Below are 14,185 nucleotides of genomic sequence, written 5' to 3'. Positions count from 1 at the left end.
TCCATTGATTATAGATGTTAATCGGGCCTACGAAATACCTTCACAGAAGCATTTAGACTAGTGTTTGACCAGGCACCTAAGCACCATGGCCTAGTCAAAGCTGGTGCATAAAATGTGGCCATCACGGGGGTGCCTTGGTGGCTTAGTCAGTGATTTCAGCTCAGGTCATGATCCCAAGGTTCGTTTTGTGGGGCTGAGCCCTGTGTTGAGCCCCATGTTGGGCTGTGAGCTGACAGTGTGCAGCCTGCTTGGGATTCTTTCTCTCCCTCACACTCTGCCCTTCCCCTGCTCACTCGTGTGCATGCTCTCTCTCTCTCTCTCTCTCAAAATAAATAAATAAACTTAAAATAAAATTAACCATCACAAGCCTGAAGCAGGAAGGTGTGGACTACATTGGGACCATGTTTTGTCCCCAGAAACTCTGCACACCCCCATGCTCTTCTTTCCACACCATACACACTGAGAGCCTGGGGATGGCTGCTTTGCCTGGACCCTGGCTCTTATGTGAGCTGACAGGCTATTCCCAGTGCATATGCCTATATGAGGATTAACTTGGAGGAAGAGCAGCTATTCCCTAGTGAGGCCGGGCCCAGAATTCTCTGCTCGGACGCCAACAACTTGCCTTGATCCCATCTGGAAGGGGGTTCCAAGAACACTGAAGCTTTTAGATTTGAGCAGGACACCCAGATACTGAGGTGACCTGGGTGGTTTTCCCTCCCGTGTATCTTTCTAATGGGGAGAGAGATATTTTGTGGTAGTTAGGTTTATGGACTTTGGTGTTAGAATGACTGGACAGTGTCTCCAAGGACTAAGGTCATGACCTCTGGAAGCCCCTTGTCTTCTTCGTGTCTCAGTTTCCCCCTCTGTAAAATGGGGTGCAAAAACAGTATCTACTTGAGAGAGTTGTTAAGGATCAAGCAAGACGATGGCATGTGAGAAATACAGCACCGTGCAGGACACATTAGTGTAGTTCACCGGTTTCAGTGTTCTTCCTTCATGGCACACACCTGAGGGCACTCAGCTGTCCCCCTTGAAGTTAGCTGGGGCTGCCTGCCTTGCTTTGGCCATTGAAATGCAAGCCAAAGTGATGTGCCTTGTCTGGGTGGAAGCTTTAAGACCAAAAGGTGATTCGCCACATTTCCTTCCCCTGCTGTGGGGACAGTGGAAGCACCTGTTCTGAGGAGATGGCTAGCCAGTCAGCTAGAGGCCCAGGGTGGGTAGTTGAGCAAGGTGGGAGAGGAGTGGGTGGGGGGCAGCTGTCTGCATTTGGCATTCAGCCTGAGCTAGAAGTAAACTTCTGTTGTCTTATAAAGCTCTGAGATGCTGGGATTACTTGTGCCACAACAACCCATTCCTGATTGATATACACACATCAGGTGCTCAGTGAATGTAACTATCGGGAGCTTTCCCTCTTCCTTTGGCCTTCTCCCTCAGTAGTGCTGAGTGGTGATGAGACAAATGAAGTCATTTGTAGCAAAAGCTATTTTGGATCCATCAGCTGGCATATAGGAAATGTTGCCTGTATGACTGATATTGTACTTCTATCCTCTTCTCATTGGTTTGAAATTGAAGAATGGGGATTGAACACCAGAGACCTGTCACTCAGTTTCCTTTCTAGAACTTTCTAAAACTCACAGTTCTTATCTATGGAATGGGTGTATTGTCTTGTTTTCAGCCTTTCCTGTGACTAATTGTATGACTGGTCCTTGTACACTAAGTGCTAAATACATCTGCCCCAGAATTTGCTATCACTAGGCTTCCTTTTCTACTTCTTTAGACACATGGTAACTATTAATTTCCTGCCCTACAGGACCTCGGAAACAAAGACCTCAACAGGGATAAAATTTACTTGATTTGTCAAATAGTCCGAGTTGGGAAGATGGATCTCAAGGATACTAATGCAAAGAAGTGCACGCAGGGACTGAGACGGCCCTTTGGGGTTGCAGGTAATGACATACTACACACCATTAACTTTTACTGGAGTGCACATTTTATATGGCTGAATTTTAAAGATTCTTTCTTTCCCTCTCCTTCTTGCCCTCCCCACCAAAAAAAAAAAAAAAAAATTATACCAGACAGCTCCTAATACCTACATTTCTGGTGACTAAATAAAAATAATTGGTGGCTAAATCTAGATTTATGATGAAGGCAGTGAATAATGGATTCCTCGTGTCTGCAGCAGAGTGTTGGGAGAGCATTGCAGTCTGAACATTTGGCGCCTTTGCTCCCCAGCGTGGTGAAGGAGGAACAGTTCGGGTGGGATCTAATTATGAGGCACAAATCACTTTTTAAAAAATATCCAGGACAGGAAATGCAGTTACACAGAATGAGTCACTGGCCACACATCTAAATTCTAGATGGAAGTGGACGTTTGGAGAGTTGGTGTGACCAAATGAGGTTGCTTTAGAGCAGCCTCACCTCCTCATTTTTCTCCAAGCCTTAGCTCTCTCTCGGGGTTTCCAAGGCTTCATCATTCTTTAACCACTTTTATGGTTTTTGTTATATTTAACTATAACTTGCATTATTATTTACCTAATATATTTTCTTTTAATTAGCCCACTAAAGTACACTTTTTGGAAGACCATTTAAATACCTGTGAAAACAGCTATTTTATATGCCAGTTTTATTTCTTTTTATTAAAATATGATTTTTTGTTTTTTGTTTTGTTTTGTTTTTTGGCTTTTTAGAATGAGAGAAAGTGCAAAAGAAGGGGGGGAGGGGCAGCAGGAGAGAGAGAGAGAAAATCCTAAGCAAGTTCCAGGCTCAGTGTGGAACCCAACACCAGGCTCGATCCCCCAACCCTGGGATCATGACCTGAGCTGAAATCAGCAGTCAGATGCTCAAATAACTGAGCCACCCAGGTGCTCCTAAAATATACTTTTTAAATCATGTACCATTTATAATTCCTCTGTATCATCTCTAAACCCTGTGTTTCAGGTTCTTCGTTCAAGATACCCCGATCTGTAAGCACAAACCAGCTGGCTCTCCAACTAGTCCCCTGGCACTGCTTGCAAAGTGGTGGAGTAGATGAAGTTAGCTTATAATGACCTAACTGGTTTTTTTTAGCCTGGCATTGTTGCTAGCTAGATAGTTAGGTGACCTTGGCAAGCATTTTGCCCAGGGACTTAGTTTCATTATCTGCAAAATGAGAGACTTGGACCGATTGATCTGTGCCCTGCTCTGAAATGCTGATTGTATATAAGGGATATTCCTGACATCGTAGTGTCCCTGTTAAGGCAGTGAGGGTTCTTCAACCTTACCTCAAACCGTGCCTTTGTCCTCATCTGTAGTCTGCGTGCTCTTTTGGCTTCAGGTGAAAGCAATTTGATGTAACTGAAAGGTTCAGGCATAGATTGCTTCAGGCATAGCTGGATCCAGGAACTCGAATTTATATCTCATTATCTCTCAGCTCCTATGTCCTCTTGCTGACTTATTCTGAAGATGACTGTCCAGTTAGTTGGCAAAATGTGGGCCATCTGTTCCAAGCTTGCATCTTACCAGTTTAGTAATCTAGCGGAAAGAAAACACCTCTTTCCCGTTGGTTAGTAGAAGCCCCAGGAACATAAATGTAGGCAACATGCTCATTCCTGAAGCACTTACTCTGGGCATGGGGATGTGGTCCTCTGACTGGACAAGTCATATGAACAACTCTGGAGCCAGAGGGAAATTGCTACACCCAAACCATGCTCACTGAGAATGGGCTAGGAGGGGTGTCTGTTGATCACAGGAGTGGACAATGGATTCAAATAACAGTTCCCCTTCCTTCTGTCAACTCCCTGACTCCCCTCTTCAATTAAATGCAGTCATTGGCTGATTATTATCCAGACAGTTTTAATGAGCTTGAAGTGTTTGAGGTATTTCATGTCACTAGGGTTTTGGCTATATTTGACTAGCTGTTCTCCATGCCCCTCCCCTGCCCTCACCACCATTTCTATAATCCCCTCTCTAATTCAGGAGTTCTTCACCTTGGTTTTATGGGCCTTTAGTGGCTAATTTGAGGTGAAATTTCAGAGGGTCCAAGATCCCTCTGGAATTGCAGGGTTCAAAGATCCTGCAGTTAAGTGTTTGTGCATATGAGCATGTTTATGAAAAGGGAGCAAGTAGATTTCATTAGATTCTCAGGTCCAATAGGGAGTCCTTGTGCTTGGGTTTTGTAGGCACAGTAGACACCCAATATATCTATGTCAAATCCAATCCTGCTTGTTTAATTTCATAGACACTCTTCTGATTGTTTTCTCTTGGCTTTGGCTAAACCACAGTCTCTTGGATATTTCTGTGGCCTACTGACCTCCCAACCTGCTTTGCCCAGAAGTGCTTGCCAGGTGCTACACATTATGAACCCTTGCTGTCTGAGTATTGTCTGATTTTGGCTTGCTTGCTTTTTAAGACTTTCTGACCCAACCTCTCTTATCCTATAGTCTCATCCCATTGATATCCCTTCCTGGGAGCAGGAGTGTGTAAGTCATTAATTCTTTTTTCTTTCTTTCTTTCTTTCTTTCTTTCTTTCTTTCTTTCTTTCTTTCTTTCTTTCTTTCTTTTTTTAGTTATGGACATAACAGACATCATCAAGGGGAAAGCAGAGAGTGATGAAGAAAAGCAACACTTCATTCCTTTTCACCCGTGAGAGATTTTCCATTTGTTTCCCTTCTTTTAAACCACACCCTTCCTCATTGAAGGCTGCTGGAAAGTAGGCTGTAATTCCCTGAGTTGGCGATGGGCCCATTGGGCCTCCCAAGAGGAGGGCCGTAAAAGAATGAGTGTGTCTCTGTGCCAAGGCACTTGAGACCAACCTGCTTTTCACATATTCGTTCATCAACTGTTCTGTATTTGACAGAGTTTGATTGACATCTGGCAAAGGGCTGGGCACTGCAGTAGGCATGGGGCATGAAGTGGTTAATAAGATAGACGTGGCCTGTCTTCTTGGATCTTATATTTTAGGGAATTAAAATATATTTTGGGGAATATTTTGGGGAGTTGATGGGGAATTAAATAATCAACAAAAGATTAATGCATTGATTACAAGTAATACAAGAACCATGACTCTGTGAAGCAATAACATATCAAGAACACAGAACAGGGAATCGTCACCTGGTTCTCACGGATGGAAATATCCATGACTTGAGAGGAGGGTAGTGAGGAGGGTAAATGTCCTTTTCCTGCTCTGAAAAGGTGTCTGTAAGAAAGCAGGACCTCCAGTTTGAGAATGTTGTCTTTACTCTGTTACCCCAAGGATGTCCAGGGAGTATGGTGTTTTGTTATTGGCAATGAGGTCAGTGACTCTCATTAAAGCCTTTGCCACCTTACTGAACAGATGTTCCTTTTGAGGGCTTGGGAATCCTTCCTTTCCAAGAGTCTTCCTAGGGAAAGAAAAATGGCCTCTACTTATAGCAATGATGTTCCCAAATCTCCGAGCCATGTTGCTTTGTGGCATTTCCTGATGGCATCTATGCTGTCTGAGCTGTAATGGGCAGTCTCACTTTTCACCTAAGGTGTATGGAGGGCCTGGGTGACTTTCTGGAACACATGGAACCACAAGGTGGGGACCTTATTGACAGCGCCACATGAGCATTTTGTGCTTTCTTTTCCTTCCCAGAGTAACAGCTGAGAATGACTTCCTCCATAGCCTGCTGGGCAAAGTCACGGCCTCCAAGGGAGACAGTGGAGGGCAAGGTAAAATGCCACAATGTGCCCAGTGGACTGGGCTCTGTCTTGGGAGCTCTTGATCCTTTGGAAAACAGTCCAAAATCCTAAACCCTGGGAAACATAGCCTTCCTTCTAGACAGACCATTGTGAAGAATGGAAGCATGTGATCTATGGAGATGGAAACCACATCTCCTGAATCTGGGAGGCATGTCCTAGTGCCTAGAGGAAGAGGGGAACTGATATATCCTATCTCTTATGTGTCAGGCACTCTCATATATCTCCTTAATTGATTTAATTCTTCCCACACTCCTGTGAGATACGTGGTATCTACCTCACTTTACAGAGGCTAGGCTTAGAGAGGTGGGTTAGTTTGACAGAAGCTGACATTGCTAGAAGGCACCAGTGGGATTCAAACCCACAGATGTCTGGCTCCAGAGCCCATCTGCTTTCCACCTTCCTTCCTCCTGGGTTGGGTCACTGCTTCTGAGATTGCTTCTCTCTGCTTCCAGTGGTGTCCTCCAAAAGGAGCTCAAGGGAAGAAATGATGGGGGTTAGGGGTGGGGGCAGCGAGACGAGAATACCTTGAAGTTGCCTCTTCATGGTGAGCGTTCCCTTCCAGGCCTCTGGGTGACCATGAAGATGCTTGTGGGTGACATCATTCAGATCCGCAAGGACTACCCACACCTGGTGGATAGGACTACTGTGGTGGCCAGGAAGCTGGGCTTCCCAGAGATCATCATGCCAGGTCTGGCCTTCTCCTGGGGTGGGGGAGATCTAGCTTGTCACATCCATTTTCCCTTTAAAAAGTCAACTCCTTACTTTTCTACTACATCTTTTCTGTTTCTTTCCCTGAAGGTAACCACTGGAAATGATTTTTGTATATCCAAAAATCTTCCATACATTCACATAATAAAGACAAACACATAAATATACACACATGTACTTTTTCCCCTCACAATGGGATCACACTTCATATGCTTTATATACCATTACTTTACATACTTTATATAGAGTTCTCTGATTTGCTTTATCACTTAATAATTTATCATGGACATTCTTTCTACTTTACTACACATTGAATAATTCTGTTCTTTTGGAGAGGATATGTCATTCTCTTAAATTTTTAAACTATTTTTTTTTTTATTACTAGAGGACTCCATGCTCATTGTAAAATGTTAGAATAGCATGAAAGGGTATAAAGTGAAACGTTAAAAGCTCCCTCAAATCTTTGTCTCTAGAAGTAACTGCTATTAACATTTTCTGAATGTGTATATAATAAAAAAAAATAAATAAATGAGATGATATAATAACATTCTTCTGAAACTTCCCTTTTCATCTTAATCCCGTCTTAGACTTGCATGCATAGCTGCTCTCACTTACTCCTCCTCCTCCCCACAGTGTATAGTGGTCCCCTAGGGGCCTGCCCTGTGGTTCATTTGGACCTGCTTTACCTGTGACATCAACTCCTTGTGCATTCCCCTGTGGGGCTTTCCCTTCTGATTGCCCCCCATTCCTGAACACCTCCTGACCCTCCTTCCGTGTTCCTTGGGGACTCGAAAAGGCACTCTATCTTCTGCACAGTGAAAGATTGTGTGGCTGACTGTGGTTGCTATTCATGGGCCACGATCAGCTCCATTGGAGCTTTCCTTTGCCTTTCCAGAAGGTGTCACTAGAGGATGGAAATTAAATGATTTTAATGGGGAGAAAAACAGCCAATTTTGACCATCCCGCCTACCTTTTTACAACTGATGTTCTGGCGTTCGTCCATCCCCTTTTTACCTATCTTCCCAGCCTCCCTGATGAGGAAGCAATGCTTTTTTCAAGCATGTCTGATCTTGATTTCATTAGTAGATGTCAAGGCAGGGCACTTCCTCTCAGGCCCCCACTCCCTGTGCTTCCCAGTCAGTGTCTCTCCTGCGGCACAGACACCAACTCTTGTCTCTCTCTCCCTCTGCCTGCAGGAGATGTCAGGAACGACATCTACATCACTCTCTTACAAGGAGACTTTGACAAGTACAACAAGACCACACAGAGGAATGTTGAAGTGATCATGTGTGTGTGTGCAGAGGATGGCAAAACGCTACCTGTAAGGGCCCCTGCTGCTGTCCCGGGTGCCCCGGCCACCATGGGTGCTTCTGCTCTCAAAGATTTGCTTTTTTCTTATCCCAATATGCTAACTCCCAAGAGCCTTTGGGATGCCTTGAGTAACATGATCTACACCTTTAGAGCTTGGTTAGCATACTGGCCCATAGTAAGACCTTGTATCGTGTTGTCTTTAACATCAAAGCAGTTTTTCAATGTCTGTCTTTCTCCTTTCATAATCCCTTTTTCTTTTTTCTATTTCCTTTTTTTTTTTTTTTTTTTTGCTTGACCTCAGCTTATAGGTCAGTTTTTTTGCTGTTAAAATGTTGTTCACATTGAAACTTGAGCTGGTTTATTCAGGCAAAATCCATGACAAGAAAAAGGATCAATACAGAGCCTTGGGCTAGTGTGGAGACTCAGGATGGCCTCAAAACAGACATTCCCAACACTTAATCCAACTCCCTCGTGCTCAGCTAGAATTCTGGTGGAAAGCCTTATTCGTAAATTGGTCTCCAGAGGGCCAACACAGTGTATTCAAGAATGCAAAGCACATTGCTATAAATATTTATACAGCATATGTCCTATATAATATTTGTCATGTGTGTTTACATTTATTTACTTATATTTCCTCAAAGGTTTGTCAGCAATTGTGTCCAGTGTGTGGGAGGGCTCTGCTTCTCCATTTCTCCTTTTGGAGTACTGAGCTGAAAATAAAATCAGCTCTCAGCAGCAGTTTCAGCGTGGGCAAATATTCCTCTTAGGCCACAGTAGGTGATTAGATAGCACAGTACCGTGGGGGCGTTGAGTATTGATAAGTCATCTGCTCTAGCCTTGGGGCCTGGGGCTCAGGCAGATATTTCTACCCTCTACCTAAGAACATAAATGGCATTCACAGGGGAATTACTACGTGCCAGGCACTGGGATAAGTATGATGCATTGCCATTATTATCCCCATTTTTACAGGGGTGGGGGCAACTAAGCCTTCAAGTGAAACTGCTTTTCTAAGTACATAAGTACTAAGTACTTTTCTAAGTACATACATAAAGTTAGTATATGGTAGGGATGGGATTTGGTTCCAGGTTTCAGGCCCTCTTAAATACTTCACTATAATGCCTAACCATTAAAAAAAATTCTCCAGTTTATTTCTTATATCAAAAAATGATGCTAATAACCACTTCTTTCAAATTCTGGGAAGATTAATAATTATTTTTTAAATTTAAAGAAAGCCCCAATTGTCTTTTTTGTTGGTAAAGACTGGCCCCATTAATTAATATCTAGTTGAGCAAAAATTCAAGTGTTTAAATCATCCTCTTCTTGTTGGTTCTGAAAAGTAAAATAAGTGAGAGACATTTTGCTCAAAAGATCACAAAAGAAGAGCGGAGGGCTTTTATCTGAAAGGGAAATTGCATTTCACGAATGTATAGACCATTGCTTTGAAGTTATTTTTATCCGACTACCTGTTGAAGAACTTTTAAACCTCAGCTTCATTTTTAAAAACACTGATATTCTCACCTTCAATGTTGTCAAAGGACAAATTAGAAGGAACATTTAGCAGGAATGCAGGCATCGAATCTTGCTCCTGAACCATTCTTCTACCTCTGCCACCCTTTCCAGTCACACCCGACCAGGCTGCGCAAACACGCTCATCAAAGATGAATATATAAGCAGGTATTCTGGGGGCTGAAATGGAGAGGTAACAATGGGGCACGGTGATAATTTGCAGTTTCCTCTATTAGGGAAGTTATGGGGGAGTTCAGTTGACTGACTATTGAAAATTGCTAAGGAAGCCTGTGGGAGGCTGTTCTTTCTTTATTTGCAGAAATAAATATTACTGCCTAATTAAGTGTCAGGCAGCACACTCAAATACTTTTGATACTGGTGGGTTCCTGTGGAAACAGTTGCCTTCAGAGGTATCTATTTCTTTTCCCGCTGCAAGTGCACACTGCCCTTGGCAGAGCAGGGCCAGAGGACAGAGTAAGTTACACGTGTCCTTGGCCCACTTTGGGGTCTCAGCAACCTTTTACAGGAGGGGCCATAGCAGAAAAGCTAATGCAGTGGACTCTGGGATCAAATAGATCAAGTTAAAATCCCAACCTCCCTTCCTAGTAGCTGTATAATCTTGGATAAGGTTTATTTGTCTATAAAAGAGGAGTCATAATTTCCTCCTCACAGGGTTGCAAGTTAAACAAAATGGTAAGGGTAAGGCACCTGGTATGCAGTAAATACGCAGAAACAGGAAGGGGGGTAACATTCAGAGAAGGGCGAGCAACTGCAAGTTGATGCCCTGACCAGGAACTGAGGCAGTCGGATGGTCACTACAATGAGGATGGATGCCTGAAGCAAGTTTAAGGAGAAGCAAAAAGGCTTAGATGCCAGGCTGAGAAACCTGTCCTCTTCTGAGCTCAGCTAGCCAACGGGGGTAGAGGCAGGCATAGAGGATAGAATAGTATAGCAGTTGAGCCATGACCTCTGGGGCCAGCCAACCAGGCTCAATTCCCAGTGTAGCCTGGATTAGCAGGATGACCTTGAACAAATTACATCATCTCTCTATGCCTACAATTTTCTGTCTGAATCAGAGACTGCAGCAGTTGCACCTTGCTTTTGTGAATATCGAATACGGTGATCTACATAGTAAGTGTTCATTAAAATTAGTTACTAGAAAGGTATAGTAGTCTTCTGGTTTGATTCTTGCCTTGTGGCTGCTAACTGGCATCTTCCTGGCATGTGGCCTTGTTGGTGTAGAGCACTCTTGTTCTCAAAGTGCGTTTGCATCCATGGTGTCATTTGTTCCTCAGGTGATTACTATCAGGTAGACAGAGCCTGTGTGAGGAGCCTGATTTTTCAGGCTGAAGTGTGTCTGCCAAGACTAACTCAGCATTAAAGCTCCCAGGCTTCCTGATTCCTATGCAGATTGCCTTCAAGTAACCTGAAATCTACGAGGAGTTCTTACTGCTAACTGGGTACCATGGGGGTGGGCAATGGGGAAAATTATTGAACAGGCTTACTTGAGACATTTACAAATCTATATTTTCTCTAAAACCAGGCTCAGTCCCTGGTCATGATTCTTGATACATGTGGAAACATTCAGTTTTATCTCGGAAGTATTAACAGTGAGGGTCTTAGGCCTTTCTCAGAGTAGTACTGAAAGTTCTTTCTACAGCCGTAGGCCATCAAAAGTTTTTACCATCAAGATAGTTTTGTGGAATTCAGTTGCTCACCATACAACAATTTTACTTTCACCAGAGATATATATGTATTTTCAGATTTTATAAGCTACATGGGATTCACTGCAGCTACAGAAACTCTAAGCCCATAAATGTCACTAGATATAAATCATGGGAGGCTGGAAGGTTGTTATGGAAGGAACACTGGACAGAGAGTTAGTGGGTCGAGATGTGTGCTAGCTCTGCTACCTTTCTGGGCAAGTGACTTAACCTCTCAGGGCCTCAGTTTACTCAGTGTTGAAACGCGGATAATAGCAGTGATCATCTGAGGTGGTTATGAGGATTGGATTAAGTGAGGTAGTATGTATGAAGGGTTCAGCATAATGCTGGACAGAAAGCACTCTCTAAATGGTTAGAAAAACTTTGAAAGTATGTTTATAGGTCAGTGCCTCAAAAATTTCTGTAAGCCCTCATTCCCTTCATTCCATTGAAAACCAAGAGAGTTGTCTTTCTTCATTTTTAGTTCACTGGTTATTCTTGGGTTTTTTTGTTGTTTGTTTGTTTGTTCTTAGAGGTAAGTTCTGAAAGGATGCTATATCCTTATTTTGAAATGGATTCAGTTGGGTTGCAAGTACCCTCAATCATTGTTGCCGTACAGCTTAGAAGTAAAGAGGGAGGATTCCAGGGAGAGAGGCAGGACTCTACTTCCCACAAGTTAGCTTCTCTTGTTGGGGGTCCCAAAGTGCTTGCGTGTGGCCAGTTTGGATCATTTAGCCTGGTGGTGGTGGTAGATCCATTGGTGAATTGGATGGAATCTGTAAGAGGCAAGGAGTCTGTCATCCTAAAAATGCCCAGAGACACACAGTTTTGCAATTAGGGAGCCTGGGGCTCTAAGATCAATCTTTTTGTCCCTACATCTCTGGAGACTAGAAGTAAATAAAATTCTGTTGGTCTGGTATAAAACATTTAGACCCTTTCTGGGTGACTCTAGCTAAAATCTTGTTTTGGGGCCAGACAGCTAGAATTAATACAAAGAGATAGAATTAAGGTGCTAGCACACTCTATTAGCAGATATTCCTTATTACTCTGAATGTGATTTTTATGGCAAACACTAAATATCCTGTAAGGTATACTTGCTCTGTGCTCATTCTCTGTTTGGAATGTCTTTCCCACATTTCTGCTCAGAGCCAACTTGGAATCTTTCTTCAAGATTCTCAACTGTCATCACCTCCAAGAAATCTTCCCTGAATCCTCAGGCTACACTTAAGTGTCTCTTCTCTGTGCTCCACTGTAATAAATACATATGTCTGCCATTACATTGCATTTAGTGATTTGTCTGCTTATCTAAAGATCTCTCTGCAAAACTGTGAACTCTCATGTCAGGTTGAATATCTGACTAATGCCCATTTCCCAGTGCTTGGCATGCGCCTGATACTAGAAGATGCTCCGTGACTGTGGGGCTCCCTCTGCCCCTGTATCTGTCTGCAACCCATGCTCCCTCCCATCGCCCAGCTTCTGTGTTAGCATCAGAAAAACATCAGAATGAGCTGCTGCTTGACTGATCTGAGCCTGTTTGTAAACTTTGTGCACATTCAGATTTAAGAAACAAATAGGATTAATAAGACTGGCAGCATGCAGTAACTCCAAGGCTGGTTACCATTTACAATAAGTCAGTCATGTCAGCGCCTGGTGTGCTCCAATGGTTTCCAGAATGCAAGTAATAGAATTTCTGTAGTTAAGCAGCTGTCACTCCTGGGGCCAGGGATGTTCATGTATAAATCTGTAATTTAGAAGGGTACCTGGCAGAAGGGTTGGTGAAGGGAGGGTTTTCCAAGGCCCTAAGGCCATTGTTGGCCTTGGAACCAAAATTGCCCAAGCACAGAAAATGGAAGTTCTATAGTGTTTTGTTTTGTTTTGTTTTCTCTTTTTTTCCCTCTTGGATCAGAATGCAATTTGTGTAGGAGCTGGGGACAAGCCCATGAATGAATATCGGTCCGTTGTGTACTATCAAGTCAAACAGCCACGGTGGATGGAAACAGTCAAGGTAATAATTATAATAATAATAACAATGATAGCAGCAAACATGTATTTAGGGGCTCTGAGACACCTCCCTAAGACCTGAAGCAATACCCTAGTGTGTGTCCAGTGGTGTGTCAGGGAGTAAAAATGGTGGCCCAAAGCATGAGCAACCTGCTTCTCTTGATCACCCTTCACTGACCCAGGACCAGCCACTAGAGAATTGTCATATGTTCTTCTTGTGGACAGTGTCTAGCCTACCAAGTTATGTCACTCTACTCAGCAGTGAGGAGTGGCAGAACTTGCAAGCAAATGTGAGGCTATAAAAGACCACTTGATGCCTGAAAGATATTCTCTTGGGAATATGTCTCAGACAAAAGTGGCATTAATCACAAATACTCACACTACCAGATTGTCACACTAAGTGGAAGGGAATATCATTCATTGGAAGAAGAGTTTGGAATTAATTCAGTGAACAGGGAAGCTTGAATATCTCTGCCTTGTAATTAGTAGCAGTCTTTATTCGCCCCGTTCTCTGAACCCAAACTGAAGATGTTCGTTTAACTTCCTTTTCTGAGATAGCTACCCAGAGCTCAGTGGTTCTTGCCCTGTCACTTATATTCCTGTTTTCCTCAGTGGGTCTCCCCAAATTCACTCTCTTCAAAATGACCTACCCAACTTCAGGGTCAGAAAGCTATTGGATGGGCCAAGTTGTTTTTCTCTTTTCTGTGTTCTCTTGTACACTAGTTATTTCCCTTTGCTAGCCCTTGTCAGATGGTTGTTAAAATATGCATCTCCCCATGTGAACCATAAGCTTTTTGAGTTGCAGGGCCTCTGCCTTACACTAACATGGCCAGCACATCACATGACCATAGCTTGGAGTAGCCATTAAATTCACAGCAAAAGAATGAATTGGACTGCAGTCGTTCATGAGGTTCTCAGAAAAATCCCTTTCTTCTGTCTGAAATTACAAATGATGGATCTCTTCAGGCTCAAATTTCATTTTCTGGAGCAGAAAGTGTCCCAAAGTATACATCAGTTTGGCCTTTAATAGTCATCTCTACAGTGTAAACTTGTCCCTTTAAAAAATCAAAGTGGCTTCCTCACAGGTAGCTAAACTTTGCTTTGGCTTGAATTGCAACTTATGGAGAGAACTGTGAGGTGTTGGGAGGTGGCCAGTCCATGGCCAGGCCTGATACGTATCAATCAAGTGTTCAATAGACCACCCTCTGGGCAGTGAAATGGGTGACCAAGGAGTGGGTGATTTGGCTCAGTGGCTT

The 14,185-nt window shown here is 43.2% G+C and overlaps 1 protein-coding gene across 2 annotated transcripts in view; it reads left to right on the top strand.

Annotated features, from left to right (window-relative positions):
* The window catches only part of DOCK2 (dedicator of cytokinesis 2), a 417,345-nt gene that overhangs the window by 58,454 nt on the left and 344,706 nt on the right, over positions 1-14,185 (top strand). For both annotated transcript variants that reach the window (XM_007077642.3, XM_042992600.1), the window contains exons 10-15: positions 1,811-1,946; positions 4,545-4,620; positions 5,594-5,670; positions 6,263-6,388; positions 7,605-7,729; positions 12,835-12,933. In XM_007077642.3, coding sequence (XP_007077704.1) covers positions 1,811-1,946; positions 4,545-4,620; positions 5,594-5,670; positions 6,263-6,388; positions 7,605-7,729; positions 12,835-12,933 — 639 coding nt within the window. The remainder of the gene's footprint in view (positions 1-1,810; positions 1,947-4,544; positions 4,621-5,593; positions 5,671-6,262; positions 6,389-7,604; positions 7,730-12,834; positions 12,934-14,185) is intronic.

This window comes from Panthera tigris, chromosome A1, assembly GCF_018350195.1.
Source record: "Panthera tigris isolate Pti1 chromosome A1, P.tigris_Pti1_mat1.1, whole genome shotgun sequence".
Lineage (NCBI taxonomy): Eukaryota > Metazoa > Chordata > Mammalia > Carnivora > Felidae > Panthera > Panthera tigris.
Note: the sequence above shows the minus strand (reverse complement) of the source record. Positions and strands in the feature narration are given on the sequence as shown.